Consider the following 18,852-nt stretch of genomic DNA (forward strand, 5'->3'; position numbering starts at 1 on the left):
GTAGGGAATCCAGCACAACCTGTCTAGGCACCAGAGAAATCATCAGATGTTCTCAAAGCTAAGAAAACCTTCCCATTTATGGGGCTGGGAAGGTGGCTCAGTGGTAGAGCACTTGCCTTGCATGCTCGAGGCCCTGGGTTCGATTCCTCAGCACCACATAAGAAAAAAGAAAAAAGCCGGAAGTGGCGCTGTGGCTCAAGTGGTAGAGAGCTGAAGAGCTTAGGGACAGCGCCAGGCCCAGAGTTCAGGCCCTACGACTGGACCCCCCCCCCCCCAAAAAAAGAAAACCTTCCCATTTAACCCTAGCAAAGTCTCAAGATGTAGTCAGCTTCCCTCTGACTCAATCATCCTCCTCCATGAAGATTATACAAGAAATCTTGTATTTAAAAAAAATTATTTTAATCCTTTCTAGAGGAATACAGATTTGAATGAAATACATTCGTTCCATAAATACATTAGCAGCAAAACCTTCTCCCCAGAGTCCTCTGGTCCAGAAGCTGTGCCTTCAGTTAGGAGGGATGTCCTATCTGCTGTCACTGGAGCATGCGTGCTTCTTCACAAAAGCTGCATCTGCCTGCTCACAGGGACCTAGGCACAGGCCTGTGTGGTGACCACTGAGCCGTCACCTTCTGAGTCCACTGGCATCCTCCATGCTCAGCTGGTCAGGTCCTTTGGCAGAGCTGCAAAGACCTAATCCTGCAAATGTCCCAATGCACTTGGAGTATTCTGTTGCTTTCAGTGGGCAACATTTAATGTTCTCTTTCTACTTCTCAAGGAGCAAACCAAATTACTCCCTTCCTTCCTTTCCATGGGCTGAGATATCACTTTGTCAGGTGAGTCCACGTGCCACCAAGAGACAATTTAGACCCTCTTTAAATGACTCAAGGTTCTATGGGAGAGACATGGATAAACCTACAAAGAGCGCCACATAACATTAACCAGGTGACTCTACCTGGCTTCCATTAACACTAACTCCTGCATGGCCCCTCCTCCCTTCCTTCCCTCTATCATTACTCATTGGCTGACAGCTCCTTTTCTACTGCCCTCTAGGAACCTGCTGGACATTTGGGAAGCAAGATGTAACTTCCAAATGGGCCAGGAGAGGCTAGCACAGGGGCTGCTTTGAATCTGTGATTACAGTTCATGCTGCATGGTTCCACTGCTCTGCTTCAGCCCACTGTGCAATGTGTAAGGCGCACATCTGCATAAATGACCGTCAGCAAGTGGATGGCAGTGGGGCAGCAATAGAATTTAGAGGTTAATATGTCATAGGACTGAGAGAAAAACAGAGTGGGAGAGTCGGAAATAAATCGGATTTTCTTGAGCAGAAGGCTACTGTGAAGCATTTCCAAAACTAAGTACATAAAAGAACAGATCTCCAAAGTTGGCCCTTGCCCGCCCATCCTTCACTGTGTTTCCACTCAGACACCTTTGTAAGTGCTTTATCCATTCCCAGTCTTGTTTTAACTGCTGGCTGGAAGGAAATCAGAAACCATTTTGGATCAAAACCACTGTAGTGGGTAACTGCCTAATGTGTGTCTTTCCCTTTGTGTTTCCGTCCAAAGCAACCGCGTTCTCTTTCATTTATGTCCAGCAAGAGACTCTTCTGCTGAATATAAAGCACTGCTAATCCTACAGTCTTCTGGCCCCACAGCGTCTGCAAGGTCTTCTTCCTCAGAGTCGTCGTCGTCCTCGTCCTGTGCTGAGGAGCTGGAGGTGGGTCCTTTGCAGGTTTTCAAGTGGCGGGTAAGATGGTATTTGGTTAGATAAGCTTTCGTACATTTTTCACAGACATAATCCCGCTTTCCTTCATGAGAATTGAGGTGCTTCTTCAAGTGATTCGTTCTCAAGAACAGTTTATCACACTTGGGACACTTGATCTGGCGCTCTCTAGAAGAAAAACAAGAAAAACTTGATTTGGGATTGCAAATGGCGGCAGAGGCACACACTCACTCTCCATAACCTTGGGCACTAGTCAGAGACATGCCATCTGTGAGAGTTTTTAAAGTAGATACACGGAATTCATAAAACACAAGCAGTTTCAATAGTAAAGACTTTTCACACTTAGAATTCTATGCTAATGGAACCACCCAATATATCTATTTCTTCATGAATATGAAGCTTTTCCTGCCCTTCAAATTACCAAGGAGTTTGGCTGTTCCCCCAGATCGGCTTAGGTATCCCTGTTGTATGGTAAATGGTTACCTAGCCATTTTTCTTCCATCTCTGAGTCTCTATCAGCCAGCACAATGCCAGACATCAGGAGGTTAAATTTTTAAATGTCAAATTAAAAAGACAAGCCAGGCACTGTGGCTCACACCTGTAATCCTGAGGATCCCAGTTCAAAGCCAGCCCAGGCAAGAAAGTCTGTGAGACACATCTCCAATAAACCACCAGAAAAACCAGAAATGGCACTGTGGCTCAAGTGGTAGAGTGCTTGCCTTGAGCTGAAGAGCTGAGGGACAGCACCCAGGCCCAGAGTTCAGGCCCCACAACAGATCCCCCCACCAAAAAATTAAGAAGACAATACCAGGTGCTGGTGGATCATGCCTGTAAGCCTAGCTACTCAGGAAGGAGGCTGAGATCTGAGGATCATGGTTCCAAAAGCCAGTCTGGGCAGGAAAGTCTATAATGCTCATCTCTAATAAATTACAGAAAAAAAAAAATGGAAATGGAATTGTGGCTTAAAGTGGTGGCTTAAAGTGGTAGAGCACTAGCCTTGAGCACAAAAGTTTAGGGACAGCACCCAATACCTGAGGTGAAGCCCCAGGACCAGCACCAAAAAATAAAAAATAAAAAGGACAAAAATACAGAAAGCATATGTGAAAAGAAAATATAGAAAACAGACCAGGGAGCTGGGCGTTGGTGGCTCACACCTGTAATCCTAGCTACATAGGAGGCTGAAATCAGGATCGCGGTTCAAAGCCAGCACGGGCAGGAAAGTCTGTGAGACTCTTATCTCCAATAAACCACTAGAGAATCGAAGTGGCACTGTGGCTCAAGTGGTAGAGCGCTTGCCTTGAGCTGAAGAGCGCAGGGAGGGCCCAAGCCCAGAGTTCAAGACCCACAACCGACCAAAAACAAACAAACAAAAAAAACAGACAAGGGAAATCTTCCTCTGCTTGGCTACAAACAGGAGACATGAGCTGTACCATGAGCTGAAGTCTCAGCTGGCACCCAGATGCCAGGCCACCCACAGGCAGCTCACTACCCAGAGCAACCTACTGCGTGTGGATGAGCACGTGCTGCTTGAGGTCCTGCCTCCGCATGAAGAGCTTGTCACAGTAATCACACTTGAGATTCTTCTCCCCGGTATGAATGACCATGTGTGACTCCAGATGCGCCTTCTGAGTGAAAGACTTGTCACATAAACTACACCTGTAGTTCTTCTGGCCTGCAAATTACCACATTAGCACCGCAAGTGAGACAGCTGCTGGCGCGCTCAAGATAAACAGGCCTATGCAGGGTGTGCAGCAGAGGCGGGAAGAAAGCAGGGCTGATGGCTGTCTGGAACCCTACAGACACTCGAAGCCATTTCATTCATTCTGCCATCAAAGTGAAGTAATCCTGACCTCTATTGGGAGGTCTTATCTAAATATATACATGTATTTCTGTGCATGCACACACGTTTTATACTTGACATGATATAAAATGTGGGGAAAAACATCATTTATAATCCCCAGCACCCCCCCTAACACAAAGAAACTCATGAGTCCTAGCACTTTGTACATTCTAAGCTCCACATGATACATGATATACATTCTGAACTTTTCTTTTTTTTTTTTGTTGGTCATGGGGCTTGAACCCTGGGGGACCTGGGTGCTGTCCCTTGGCTCTTCAGCTCAAGGCGAGCACTCTACCACTTAAACCACAGCACCACTTCCAGTTTTCTAGTGGTTAATTGAAGATAAGAGTCTCACAGACTTTCCTTGCCCAAGCTGGTTTTGAACCGTGATCCTCAGATGTCAGCCTTCTGAGTAGTTAGGATTACAGGCGTGAGCTACCAGCTCCTGGCTTTTCCTCTTTAAATATGTAACCTCATAAACCTTAGATAAAGTCCTAAGAATACACAAGTATGACCTCCTCTAAGTCAAAAGTTAGTAAAGCTTTTTTTTTTTTTTTTTTGGGGGGGGGGGGTTCCAGTCGTGGACCTGAACTCTGGGCCTGGACGCTGTCCCTCAGCTCTTCAGCTCAAGGCTAGCGCTCTACCACTTGAGCCACAGTGCCACTTCTGGCTTTTTTCTTTTTGCTTATGTGGTGCTGAGGAATCCAACCCAGAGCCTTAAGCATGCAAGGCAAGCGCTCTACCACTGAGCCACCTTCCCAGCCCTAAAGCTAACTTTTTTGAGGCACGTTTTTCCTACAGGCTAGAGTGAGGTTTTAGGTTTGGGAGTCACACAAAAGGCTCTGTTGTAGCTGGGCACTGATGGCCCACAGCTGTAATCCTAGTTACTCAGGAGGCTGACATCTGAAGATCACTGTTTGAGGCCAACCCGTACATGAAAGACTGTGAGACTTATCTCCAAATAACCACCGAAAAGCCAGAAGTGGAGCTGTACCTCAAAGTGGCAGAGCACTAGCCTTAAGCACCAGAGCTCAGGGATAGTGTCTGGGGCCTAAGGTCAAGCCCCAGGACTGGCACCGGGAAAAAAAGTTTCTACTATAACTACAAGCCCAAGAAGAGGGGCTGGTTTACAAGGGATTTAGAAAATGGCAGCCAATGGGCTGGGAAGGTGGCTCAGTGGTAGAGCGCTTGCCTTGCATGCTCGAGGCCCTGGGTTCGATTCCTCAGCACCACATAAGCAAAAAGAAAAAAAAGCCAGAAGTGGTGCTGTGGCTCAAGTGGTAGAGTGCTAGCCTTGAGCTGAAGAGCTGAGGGACAGCGCCCAGGCCGCCCAGAGTTCTGGCCCCACGACCAGACCCCAAAAAAAAAAAAAAAGAAAATGGCAACCAAGAATCAAAGAAGGCAGTGTTTGCTGAGTAATGTTCAAAAGGAAACTTGCTGGCTGGGCTCAGAGCTGAGCTTAAGAAGACCAGAATGCTACCGTAGATTTCCCTTTATGTTCCAACACAGTGACCAACTTTCCCATTCTGAATTACATATTCCCAGTTACTTCAAACTATGATGGGAATGCCTAGAAAGGAGAGCCCTCTAATAAGGTCCTAGCACTTGTAGACACCTCGCTCAGTTAACTACCCACCAAGGTCTGCCACCCAGTGAGACACCCCCAAGAGCCATCTGGGTTCTCTGATATAAGGCAAAACCTTTAGGAGTGCCATTTATTTTCATTATTACAATTATCTTTAAGTGGTGTATAAAGGAGTTGTGGAGTGCCATCTCTAACTGTGTGACCCTCGCTCTCTGGGGGCCAGAGTATGTGCAGGGAGCTCACCTGTGTGTATCTTGAGGTGGGTCCGCAGGTTGCTTGGGTCACTGAAGGCCTTGCTGCAGAAATCACACTTGTGGGGCTTCATTCCCATGTGGCCCATGATGTGCACATGGAGCTTGGAAGGAGAGATAAAAGCCTGCGGGCACATGGAGCACTTCCACTTCCGTTCTTTGCTGTGGCCTGGCCCATGGCTGTTGCTGTGGCCCTGACCAGGGAGATGATTATGGATGTGGCTGGTCAGGTGAGCTTTGAACTCTGAATAGGAACTGCACTCCTTGCCACAGTTACAGAGGTGCACATCAGGGTGTTCAGGAACACCTTTAAAATTAAAAAAAAAAAAAGAAATCCTGATACTGAAATGTCAAAACTTCCTTTATCAGCACTGGTACTGGGAACTGAACTCAGGGTCTTGCACTTGGCTAGACAGGTGCACTGTCACTTGAGCCATGCTGCCAGTTCCTTTTTTATGCTACTTTTGGGGTAGGGTCTTACTTTTTGCTCAAGCCAGCTTGGGCTGTATGTACTTCAGCATGTCACTCAGATGGTAGGTGTGTGGCATTGTGCCCAACTTGGGCACAGCTTCTTGATAGCTGGGACCAAGGGATAGGCATCATAATACCTAACCACTGGTTGAGATGGGAGACCTAAGAACTTTTACGAACAGGCTGGCCTTGAACTAAAATCCCCAGACCCATGCTTTCCTAGAAGGCGGGAATACAAGCTTAATACAAGCTGAAGCCTGGTTTCAAACACGTGTTTGACATTAATAACTGCTGTTTGCAATTCTCCCTGCTATGAAATTTTCCAACTTGCCCATTATCTGTAAAATTGAAATGTCATGTTCAAAGCTCTGTTCCCAGCATCCAAGAGTGTACCAGACACACAGAAGCACCTGGTGAACACTGGATTATCAGTCCTTTCCCAGGAAAAGTATTTACATTGGGTAGTGCAAACTCACTGTTACAAAGCACTTGTCAATATGACTAGAAAGAGAAAGCTAAGGCACATTAAATAAATCAAGGGTCTTTGCTGACTTCATGAACTTAAATTTCAACACTGCAGGTACAAAATGGAGCCTTAGAAGCTTCAAAGCCCCCAAATCAAAGTCCTAAAAAAACCCAAAATCTCATTTCACTTGGATGAATATAATATACTTAGTTCATTACATTCATCTTGGGAAGAGACTTTAACGCCCCCCCCCCCCAACAGAATTAGTAACTTGATTTTATATACAAAGTAAGTTTGTAAGTAATTTCAACTTCCTTGTAAATCACCAAAACTTCTCCCTGGTCCTTGCTGTTTTTACTATGTTAGATTCATGACAAGTAAATCTTAACAAACTCACCCATCTGCTGAGCATAGTCCCGACTATAATAGAAGAGCAGTTCGTTTTCAGGTGGGATGTCTTGTGAGGTGCAGAAATAGATTTTTCCATCATGGGGATAAGCAACCAAATTCTGTTCTTCACGGTTCCTAAGTTATCAGACATAATAGACCAAGCATGTTAATTCTGTTTAAAAGACAGAATCTTACTATGTTGCCAAGGCTGGCCTCAAAACTCCTGGCTCAAGCTTTCCCAGGTACCTAGACCATGTACCACCACATCTGCCCAAGTATGATTTTTTCTTTTTTGTTGGCAGTGTTGGTGCTCATAGCTTCCTTGCTCATGCTAGCCATGCTTCTACTACTGCTCCTACACTAAGCTATGCCTCGGCCACTTCAGCCTAGTATTTTGGAATATATTAGAAGCATGTCATACACCTTATAATGAAATCTGTATGGAAGCTTAAGACAGAACTGTTTTCTCCAAACCATTTCTGGAATCCCTATGCTCCTGCTGGGAGGGACTTGTAGAGAAACACAATTCTTATTTCTGTACAGTAGCTAGTTGCTCTTTGTACTAAGGAAAATCAGAGCCGGGCACTGATGGCTCACACCTGCAATCCTAGCTACTCAGGAGGCTGAGATCTGAGAATCACAGTTCAAAGCCAGCCCGGGCAGGAAAGACCGTGAGACTCTTATCTCCAATAAACCACTAGAAAACCTGAAGTGGCGCTGTGGCTCAAGCGGTAGAGCGCTCACCTTGAGCTGAAGAGTGCAAGGACAGCGCCCAAGCCCCAGAGTTCAAGCCCCACAACTGACAAAAAAAAGAAAAAGCAGAGTCTGTTACTTGAAGTAAAAAGTATAAATAAAATAAAACCTTAAAAATATGACACAGAGGGGCTGGGAAGGTGGCTCAGTGGTAGAGTGCTTGCCTTGCATGCGTGAGGCCCTGGGTTCGATTCCTCAGTACCACATAAGCAAAAAGAAAAAAGCCGGAAGTGGTGCTGTGGCTCAAGTGGTAGAGCGCTAGCCTTGAGCTGAAGAGCTGAGGGACAGCATCCAGGCCCAGAGTTCAGGCCCCACAACTGGACAAAAAAATAAATAAATAATTAATTAATTAAAAATTAAAATATATATATATATGACAGAGGGGCTGAGAAGGTGGCTCAGTGGTAGAGTGCTTGCCTTGCATGCGTGAGACCCTGGGTTCAATTCCTCAGTACCACATAAGCAAAAAGAAAAAAGCCGGAAGTGGTGCTATGGCTCAGGTGGTAGAGTGCTAGCCTTGAGCTGAAGAGCTGAGGGACAGCACCCAGGCCCAGAGTTCAGGCTCCACAACCGACAAAAAAAAAAAAAAAAGACAGATACTGAACTAACAAGAATTAACTCCAGTAACAGTAGGAAGGGCTAATAGCCAATACAAGAGAAGGCTCTCACTTGCAAATTCAATGGGAACTATTTTCTTTACTGTGCTGGCAAGATAAATTAAAAAATTTTAATATAAAGGACAGTTTAACATGTTCTGAATTATAATCACCATTAGCCAAACACTACTGGAAAGATGATGTTAAAAAGCATCAGGTGCCTTGAGCCAGTGGCTCACACTTGTAATCCTAGCTATTCAGGAGGCTGAGACCTGAGGATCATTGTTCAAAGCCAGCCTGGGCAGGAAAGTCTGTGAGACGCTTATATCCAATTAATCACAGAAAAAGCTGCAAGTGGTGCTGTGGCTCAAGTTGTAGAGTGCTAGCCTTCAGCAAAAGAGCTCAGGGACAGTGCCCAGGCCCAGAATTCAAGCCCCAGGAATGGAGGGAAAAAAATTATCAGGCTTTAAGCACATCCAGCTATTGGTGGCAATGCAGGTTCTCCAGGTCTTCCCTATTTTATATAGAACTTCCTACTGAAAAACATCTGATGGTTGCCATTTCTTTACTCTTACCTAGCTTTGCGCACAAACATCATCCAATTACATTCATTCTCGTCAGTTGTAATGATGCAGAATTCCAGGACACCATTGTGGTATATCTGTCAACAGAAAGCAAGCCTGCACATCAAGTGAACTGACAAGTGATACAGGACCATATTATAGATTGGCCAGCAAGCCTTTGGTTGACTCACTGGCAGTAGGTATCAACTTTTCTAGTCCCTGTGAAAATAGATGGCTGCCTCTCCACATGCTTACTGCTTCATCAGTCCTATTTCCAGAAATAGGGTAAAGCTGGTGATCAGTGTACAGAATGTTACTAAGATACATAGCCAGAAAAGACACAAGAAAACAAGGTACTTGTCTGTCTTCTTCACCATTATGAAGTGGCACAGAAGGACTGACTGTCCACTGAGGGTAGAAGCCTACCCTCCTCATGATTTTTCCAGTTATATCTAGCAATCCTCTGTACTCTACTCCGCACCAAAACTAAAGCACCCACCAACAATGGCCATTTACCTTTCCAATTATCCTAAGACCCACTCTCTCCCCACTTCAATTTTGAAAGCATCATTCTCAATTAGTTGACAGCAGTAGCTGCTTTTGTCAAGATCTTGCATTCCTATGAAAAAGCTAGAGAAATAATTATAGCTTCCAATCCTAGAATTGTGATTCAAGCTAAGTATTTGAGAAATATTTTAATTTAAAAACTAAGATTTTATCATATAAACAAAAATCCATCGTTTCAGCTACAAAAGTATTAAAATGTATAAAATTATTATTGGATTATCCCACAAATTCGAGACTAAATCAGCTTTTGGTGTTTGGGGTTTGGGGGGATTGCTGGGGGCAGGGTACGGGGAGTCAGTCTCTCTTTATTCTTTTTTTTTTTTGGGGGGGGGGGCCTTGAACTCTGGGCCCAGGCACTGTCCCTCAGCTCTTCAGCTCAAGGCTAGCACTCTACCACTTGAGCTACAGTGCCACTTCTGGTTTTCTGGTGGTTTACTGGAGGTAACAGTTTCACAGACTTTCCTGCCCAGGCTGGCTTTGAACAGAGATCCTCAGATCTCAGCCTCCTGAATAGCTAGGATTACAAGCATGAGCCATTGGCACCCGGCTTCTCTTTTTATTCTTTTGACACTCTCTTCCGTGTCTATTTCAATTTCAAATGTGGTTACTGGTAGAAGCATGCTATTTCCCTACTGTAACTCTGAGAATTACATTCATTTCCTTTTTTGATATTCCAGTCTCATAAGTCGACTTCACTGCAGTCATCTGAAGACAGTCTTGTGCTTTCTAGTGATAGTCTACAATAGCCTTCAATTCTTCCAGAACTCTACTTGATGGATTTAAATATCTATTAAACCAAGAGGAATTTTCTCAAGTCAGATTTCAGATAACCTATGTATTTTTCCTTAAAAATGATGTCTCCTCTCCAAAGAAATCGCTGCTAAAAGGAAGTGGAGTGTGCGCAATGACATTAGCCCCATGTGTCTTGAGCTGCTGGAGTGGGGATGACAAGTCAGCTCCGGTCAGGATGACACATAGGGGGATCCAAAGTACTTGTCCAGTTAGCTAAGATTTCCCATTCCTAACCCATCCTTAAGGAAAATGCCATGTGGAGGGAGGCACAGCCCCCTCACGGGCATCCAGGAGGGTAGCCATGCCATGCAGTGAAAACATGGAAGTCACTGCAATTATCAAGGATGTGCTTGACTTTCTCTGCAGCCATGTCGTAAGTTTTACTGTCTCTGTTCTTTATGTTTGCCTTTGAGTGATTGCATGTCATCTCTGATGTTCTTCCTTACTTCCTGTAGGCTTGTCTTTGTGAAGCTGGTTTCCTGTAAGTGCTGGTTGTGGTAATGTCCACTCCACATCAGCAATTACTGTGCTTTCATCACCTCCACCCTGAGGCATTCTATCACAGAGCAAGTCATCAGTGTCACCCTCTACCTCCTGGGACAGCTCATCAAAGATTGCCCAGACCTGGTGAGCAGGCAACAGCTCACCGTGGCTGAGGAGGTCCTAATAAATGATTGTGATAAAGACTGGAGGGAGAAGAGGGCAGCACTAGTTTAGCAGGAACTCAGACCTCAGAGAGTGTGGTGCAGCCTGAGGCACATTCAGAGGAGCGAAGAATGAGTGGAACAGCCTAAATCACTTTATTCCCTATTTGTCCAATACCGACTGCTTTATGTCTTGGTTATGAAGAATAACACAGAAAATGTAACAGTAAATGACAGGTAGATGCATTGTTCAGTCAGTCCAGAATAATTCTGACTTTGTATCGGTTGTCAAACTACCTTATCATGAAGGTTATCAATACTTACCTTCCAGATATGGTTAACTGCCTTGTCTGTCCACTCTGCAACTTCCATAGAGTGACTTTGCTGACCAATTAGAGGCCCAAAGCAAGTCCGCACAGGAATGGTTTCTGCTGTCCAAACACCTGTCAATGGCCAGAGACACCACAGTTACACAATCAGTGATTAAACAACCAACTGGATCCTGAGACAGGTCCTCAACACCTTGCAAAGAATCTCATTTTCAGTGAACCCGAGGACTACTGGTATGTCAGTACTGCTCAGAAAAAGCTAAAATAGTGGTGGCTGGCCTGTAAATGTATAAAATGTAATAAGCACATTAAATAGGCTCAAAAGGAGTATCAGAAATTCAAAAATCCAGTTTTATACAAAAGAAATCTGACATGTCTCTCCTAATTAATTATTCTGGAGTTAATACACAAAAAAAGAACAGGAAACATTTTGTTACAAAAATATAACAGAATTACTACAAAATAAACTTGTAAAACATTTTGTGCTCTATACTATCTAAGCTAGTTAGCACTTTAAAAACCCACGTCCTTTATCCAAAGGAATGTAAGTCAATATACAAGAGATGCCTGTGGGGGGCTGGGAAGGTGGCTCAGTGGTAGAGCGCTTGCCTTGCATGCATGAGGCCCTGGGTTCGATTCTTTAGCACCACATAAGCAAAAAGAAAAAAGCCGGAAGTGGCGCTGTGGCTCAAGTGGTAGAGCGCTAGCCTTGAGCTGAAGAGCTGAGGAACAGTGCCCAGGCCCAGAGTTCAGGCCCCACGAATGGACCCAAAAAAAAAATAAAAAAAGAGATGCCTGTGGTTTTGACCACATTTTCACAATAGCCAAGCTATATAATCCACCTAGGAGCCCACTGGTCAATGAATGGATCAAGAAAATTGTGCTATACTCAGTAAGCTCACCTCAATACCAAATTTATTAACTTGTGGTTTTCATCAAGCACAGCCAGAAAAAGTTTTTGGTTATTTTTTTGTCAGTAATGGGATTTGAACTCTGGGCCTGGGCACTGTCCCTCAGCACTTCAGTTCAAGGAAGCACTCACCACTTGAGCCACAGTGCCACTTCCGGTTTTCTGAGTGGTTTATTGAAGATAAGGGTCTCATAGACTTTTCCTGCCTGTGCTGGCTTTGAATCGAGATCCTCAGATCTAGAATAGCTAGAATTACAGGCGTGAGCCACTAGCACCCAGCTTAGAAAAAGTAATTTTAAAAAATGAAACTTTAGCCAGGTGCTTGTGGCTCATGCCTGTAATCCTAGCTACTCAGGAGGCTGAGATCTGAAGACTGCGATTCAAAACCAGCTCAAGCAGGAAAGTTCGTGAAATTCTTTTCTCCAATTAACCACCAGAAAACCAAGGTGGTGCTATGACTCAAGTTTTAGAGTGCTCACCTTGAGCTGAAGAGTTCAGGGACAGAGCCCAGGCCCAGAGTTCAAATCTCTTGGCCAACAAAAAAAAAAAAAGTAAAAAAAAAGAAAGAAAAGAAACTACAAAAAAAAAAAAAATGGCTGGGCACTGGTAGCTTGTAATCCTAGCTATTCAGGAGTCTGAGATCTGAGGATCACAGTCCAAAGCGAATTTACAAACTTTTGATCTACATTTCTTTTGTGTCATAAAATTACCAGTGGAGAATTTTCCATGTTTCAACACAAGAAATTACATTTCAAGCAATGTGCTGCTAGGAAAATTCAAGTCTTCAAAAACCCAGGCTCAGGAGTGTAGTTGTGAAGGTAGGAGGGAAGGGATGGAGGGGAAAAACAAAGGAGGCAATGATGCTTGATAAGAAATGCACTCATTACCTTGCTCATGTAACTGTAACCCCTCTGTACAGTATTCACAATAAAAAAATATTAAAAAAAACAACAAACATGATAGGATACTTTCCTCTATTCAAGTCTTTCCAAAAAAAAGAGGGGAGAGTCTCCCAAGAAGTTTTCAACTTGATTTATTGTTATCACCAACAGACAAGACAAATATTCCCTAAAAGCATGAATTTTAAGACATAACTGACCTTTAGATTAACTCCTAAGTTAAAATACATCAAAGTACAAGAGAAGACTTGGTAAAATTATATGGTTCCAAGATGCTTACCAACTTCTGCTCCCACAATTGACTGGCGTAGAACCAGCTGCTTTGGGAGCGAAAGTCGTGCTCTGCTCTCTATTGGAGTATCAGGAACAAAAGTCACTGGTCCGTGTTCGGGGCAGTCTGAGGGGTAGGCTCGGTCACAGAGAGTACACCCTGTGAACAGCAAGTGTGAGACACACATGGGTACAATTCACCAGGCTAAATTACTACCAGGATTGTTTTAAAAATTTAAGTGCTAATTACAAAATGTAATCAGTAAGAAGCAAGAGATACTCTGATCAAAGAACCATCTTTTTATACTAAAATGTATGTCTACTCTCATGTCTCTCCAGATTTCATTAAGATTTGATTTTCTTTTGGTTTTGGTTCAACAGAACAAGTTTTCTATTCAGCACATAAAAGATTAATAAAAAATAATTAAAACAAAAAGTACTGAAGATTTTTTTTTACTACTCCTAAATATAAACCCAAGAGAACTAAAAACAGGTTCATACAAAAACTTGTACATGAATGCTCAAAAAGCATTCACAGTAACCAAAAAGTGGAAGCAATTAAAATGTATATAAACTCCTAAATAAAATAAAATTCATAAAAAAAATAAAAATAATAAAAAATAAAATTCATTTATGGACTATTATTCAGCTCTGAAAAAAAAACAAAGTACTGAGATGCTTCATGCTACATTGATAAACTATTATAATATTATGCTAAAGCAAAATAGACAGATAGTCTTTATCTCCCATTTCCTGCAAAGGGAGGAGAAAATGTCTCTTTTCCCTTTCTCCCTACTTCAACCTGGTTAGAGTAAATCCTTGCTAAAACCCCACTTGTAAGACTTTTATTTTTGGAGGGATACTGGGCCTGGGGCTTGACCTCAGAGCTTAGGCAGTCCCTAAGCTTTTGTGCTCAAGGCTAGTGGTCTACCACTTGAATCACAGCTCCACTTTCAGCTTTTTGGTGGGTAATTGGAGCTGGCTTTGAACTGTGAACTTTAGATCTGATTCCTGAGTAGCTAGGATACAAGCATGACCCACTGGAGCCTGGCTGAGACAACCCCCCCCACACACACCTTTTTGTGAGATATTCTGATATGCTTTTCATGAGTGTATCTCAAGGATCTGTGTGATTTTATGTAAAAGCTGAGAAGCTGAGGGAACCCCTCATTCATTCTCCAGTGTCAGAAATTGGATAGCCTGAACTAGAAGTTGAATCTCATGAGGTATGGAAAGTGTTTAGCTTTGGTACTTTTCTGTCTAAATCCATTAGCCATAGAGAATGAGAACTTTCTGTCTCTTCTCCCAGACTGGCCACTGGAGGGAGGAAAACAGAGGCAGAAATGGACAATGAGAAAGGGGATAGAAGAGTTGTTCTCTTGTTAGTCCTATAGGTACCCGGTGGTTTTTTCAGCCTTTCAAGTAACTCAGATAGGGCTGGGAAGGTGGCTCAGTGGTAGAGCACTTGCCTTGCATGCATGAGGCCCTGGGTTCGATTCCTCAGCACCACATAAGCAAAAAGAAAAAAAAGCTGGAAGTGGCGCTGTGGCTCAAGTGGTAGAGCGCTAGCCTTGAGTAGAAAAGCTGAGGGACAGCACCCAGGCCCAGAGTTCAGGCCCCACGACCAGACCCAAGAAAAAAAAAAAAAAAGAAAACAAGTAACTCAGATATGGTTGAAAGACTGAAAAGTCAATTAGTACTTTAAATGGCATGAGGCTAGAGTTACTTCTGTCTCAATTCCCCTGGATTTGTTCCCATTTAAAGTTAACTTCTTAAGTTTGCTTAAACTCTCTTTACTAACAATTCTCCTCATTAGGTCTTGCTTTGGAGATGGGTCATTTTTCCCATCATGGATATGTCAGACCCAGGAAAAGAAACAGGCCACATCTAGGTGGCTGTAGGTACCTGCCTAAGCCAATTGGTTGCCTTTCAACAATCAAGGCCTGAGGCAGGTTACTTTGTGATCAGTCTGTGGTTAAAACTTCTAGGGCAAAGCATGGCACGGGTGGCTCAGATCTGTAATCCTAGTTACTCAGGAGGCTGAAATCTGAGGATAGAAGTTTATAGCTGGTGGACAACAAAGTCCATGAGACTCTTAGCGCCAATAAACTACCAAAACCAAACGCGGAATAGTGGCTCAAAGAGTAGAGCAAAAGCAGCTGAGGGACAGAGCAAAAGCCCAGGGGACAGAGCAAAAGCCCAGGCTCCGAGTTCAAGCCCAGGACACACACACACACACACACACACACACACACACACACACACACACACACACACACACACACACACACACACACACACACACACACACACACACACACACACACCCTCTTCTATGGGTAAAACAATAGTTCTAGCGAAGTGGGACACACACACACACACACACACACACACACACACACACACACACACACACACACACACACACACACACACACACACACACACACACACACACACACACACACACACACACACACACACACACACACACACACACACACACACACACACACACACACCTCTTCTATGGGTAAAACAATAGTTCTAGCGAAGTGGAGGCATAGGGCTGGGAAGGTGGCTCAGTGGTAGAGTGCTTGCCTTGCATGCATGAGGCCCTGGGCTCGATTCCTCAGCACCACATAAGCAAAAAGAAAAAAGCCGGAAGTGGTGCTGTGGCTCAAGTGGTAGAGCGCTAGCCTTGAACTGAAGAGCTGAGGAACAGCGCCCAGGCCCAGCGTTCAGGCCCACGACTGGACCCAAAAAAAAAAAGTGGAGGCACATGTACACTGGAAACTTTCCTGTACTGAGAGTGGCATGACAATGCTAGTAGTGGAGGTATCAACCAGAGACCACCACTTTAGTGGGACATAGCCTCTGAAAGATGGAGCTCTCAGGTCCCCCCCTGCCCCACCCTCATCTACCGCTGCCATTTCTTGGATCTGGTCCTCCTCCAGAGATGTACTAGAAGCATGATGCCCTGGTCTCCCTCCCTTAGATAACACATGGGAGGAGGCTGGGGAACAAGTGTTCAGCTAAACTGCATCTTCAGGCACCAGGACCACTTTAATCCCAATAATCTGAAGAAGACTATACTTCAGCCTGGCCCCAGTAGCAGCTATCATACCAAGAAATCAATGATTCCAAGATGGGGATCTAAATTTTAGCACCAACTTAGAATTATATCTTTTGTAAAATTTCAAAATTATGGGACTAATTATTCAATTAAAATAATACATGACTGGTAATTATGATTGATTAAAGGATATTACTCAAGAAGAGAATGAAAAACCTAATCTGTTTCTAGGACAGTTAACCTAGACTCAGAAAATATACAAATATCAGCCCAGATTCAAGGAAGGACAAACATTTCTGAGGATGTTTTTTTTGAGGGGGGGTCATTAATGGGGCTTGAACTTAGGGGCTGGGCGCTGTCCTTGAGTTTTTCCATTCAAGGCTACCTTCTACCACTTTGAGCCAGTGTCATTTCTAATTTTCTGGTGGTTTAATTGGAGATATGAGTCTCGCAGACTTTCTTGCCTGGGCTGGCTTTGAACCACAATCCTCAGATCTCAGCCTCCTTGAATAGCTAGGACTATAGGCATGAACCACTGGCGCCTGGCGTGGGGTATCTTATTAGTCAATAAGCCCCAGATATCTGTCCTAAGCTACAGAAAAGAAAGTGGGTACCCAGACCCCACTTAAAGATTTAGTAAATTTGCCGGGCGCTGGTGGCTCACGCCTGTAATCCTAACTACTCAGGAGGCTGAGATCTGAGGATCGTGGTTCAAAGCCAGCCCTGGCAGGAGAGACCGTGAGACTCCTATCTCCAATAAACCACCAGAAAACCGGAAGTGGCGCTGTAGCTCAAGTGGTAGAGCACTCACCTTGAGCTGAAGAGCTGAGGGACAGCGCCCAGGCCCAGAGTTCAAGCCCCACGACCAACCAAAAAAAAAAAAAAAAGATTTAGTAAATTTGATATGTGAGGCTTTTAACAGCACAGATTTAATAAAATAAAAAAATGATTGAGAGGTCAATTATAGGCAAAGAGGCAAGCCCAATTATTTCGCTTTTAAAAAGCAAAGTCAGCAATGATTAAAGACGGAAATTTCTCTCTAAAGGAAAGCCCCTTTGGGGAAACTCTAAGCAACAGGCTGGTTCTTATAACTAAAAGGAATAGCCGGGGGCCGGTGGGTCACACCTGTAATCCAAGCTACTCAGGAGGCTGAGATCTGAGGATCACGGTTCAAAGCCAGCCCGGACAGGTAAGTCCATGAGACTCTTATCTCCAATAAACTACTAGAAAAAAAATCAGAAATGGCACTGTGTGGCTCAAGCGGTAGAGTGCTCTCCTTGAGCTGAAGAGCGCAGGGACAGTGCCCAAGCCCAAAGTTCAAGCCCCATGACCAACAACAACGACAACAAAAAAAAACTAAAAGGAGCAAGTTATAAATGTGAAGAACCAGGGCAATGGACAGTGAATGCCCTATGAAGGGGCAATGGTATCTAGGAACATGCGGCCAAGCATGTCCGTGAGAGGAAACTCCCTCTCCAGGAGGGAAGCACATCCAAATGACAAAGCCTTGAAGACTAAAGATGCCCCAAAGTTGCCACTATTTCAGCCTCAGTCAACTCCTAATACACTATGAGAAACTTTGAATGTTTCCCAATGTGGCTAAAAGATCAATTCTAATAGATAGCTTCCTTAGCTGACTTCCACAGAAGTCAGTAAATGAAGGTGTGGTAACTGATGTTGAGAAAATCACAAACATCAAAAGGGTCACTGCTTTCTTGACTTAAAAGAATAAAGTCGGGCACCGGTGGCTCATGCCTGTAACCCAAGTTCCTCAAGAGGCTGAGATCTGAGGATCACAGTTCAAAGCCAGCACAGGCAGGAAAGTCTGTGAGTCTCATCTCCAATAAATCACTAGAAAACCGGAAGTGGAGCTGTGGCTCAAGTGATAGAGTACTCGCCTTCAGCTGAAGAGCGTAGGGACAGTGCCCAAAGCCATCGTTCAAGCTCCACAACTGACCAAAAAAAAAAAAAAATTTTTGATGTCTTCTGATTCTGGTCATCTTCTGGTCCTGATCTTGGCAGCCTGTCAGCCAAATTTCTGGTTAACTGAATTTTCCCATTTCACCTCCTAAAGACTGGGAATTTTTTTGTTGTTGTTGTTTGGGGGGGGCTCCCTTTTCTAGACAGAGCCAACAGTCCATGCTCAGCAAACACAGTTACAGAAGTCAGACAATGGGCCCTCTGAACTCTTTTTAAGATGAAAAGGGACCAAAGTCATTTAGGAGGGAAATAAAGGACTAGATGAGGAGCTAGGGGAAAATATAACTTTTAATATATCAAAATTGCCACTTAGACATTAAAGCCAGGCACTGAAAAAGCAGGTCAATTCATCATGCCTCTTTTAAATGTTAAATTGCAGTAACAGATATAAGCTACCTAACTCTGCCTTCTCTGAAATGTAGAAGGGGTTGCCTAAATTTGCCTGTTCCTTTGAGATGGTTTTTTAAAAATATCTGAGAACTCTTCATGAATAAGTAGACACAGAATAAAAAATATGTCTGGCAAAAGGAAATTCTGAAGGCTGTTTTGGGTGGGGCTCACCCATTTTACTCACAAGCAACCATTACCTAGTCTCACTGGATTAAGAGGTGCTGGATGATGTGTATATTTTGACCAGCTAAAAAAGTATAAAGGCTATACCTAGGAACTGCCATTTTGAGTCTTTTAACTCCCATTTCCTTCATGAGAAGCAGGAAATACCTATCTTCGCCATTTCTCCCTTTAA

General features: G+C 43.9%; 1 protein-coding gene across 3 annotated transcripts in view; it reads right to left on the reverse strand.

Annotated features, from left to right (window-relative positions):
• Nucleotides 1–377: 377 nt before the first annotated feature.
• Prdm4 (PR/SET domain 4) overlaps nucleotides 378–18,852 on the reverse strand; it is a 31,588-nt gene continuing 13,113 nt past the window's right edge. For 2 of the 3 annotated variants that reach the window (XM_070014473.1, XM_070014474.1), the window contains 7 exons: nucleotides 13,062–13,211; nucleotides 10,968–11,086; nucleotides 8,653–8,738; nucleotides 6,736–6,863; nucleotides 5,394–5,708; nucleotides 3,226–3,394; nucleotides 378–1,890 (listed from right to left, as the gene is read on the reverse strand). In XM_070014473.1, coding sequence (XP_069870574.1) covers nucleotides 1,581–1,890; nucleotides 3,226–3,394; nucleotides 5,394–5,708; nucleotides 6,736–6,863; nucleotides 8,653–8,738; nucleotides 10,968–11,086; nucleotides 13,062–13,211 — 1,277 coding nt within the window. In that variant the 3' untranslated portion in view covers nucleotides 378–1,580. The remainder of the gene's footprint in view (nucleotides 1,891–3,225; nucleotides 3,395–5,393; nucleotides 5,709–6,735; nucleotides 6,864–8,652; nucleotides 8,739–10,967; nucleotides 11,087–13,061; nucleotides 13,212–18,852) is intronic. The other variant, XM_070014475.1, reaches the window with a different exon arrangement.

This window comes from Dipodomys merriami, unplaced genomic scaffold, assembly GCF_024711535.1.
Source record: "Dipodomys merriami isolate MVZ:Mamm:240054 unplaced genomic scaffold, mDipMer1.0.p SCAF_97, whole genome shotgun sequence".
NCBI classification, from domain to species: domain Eukaryota; kingdom Metazoa; phylum Chordata; class Mammalia; order Rodentia; family Heteromyidae; genus Dipodomys; species Dipodomys merriami.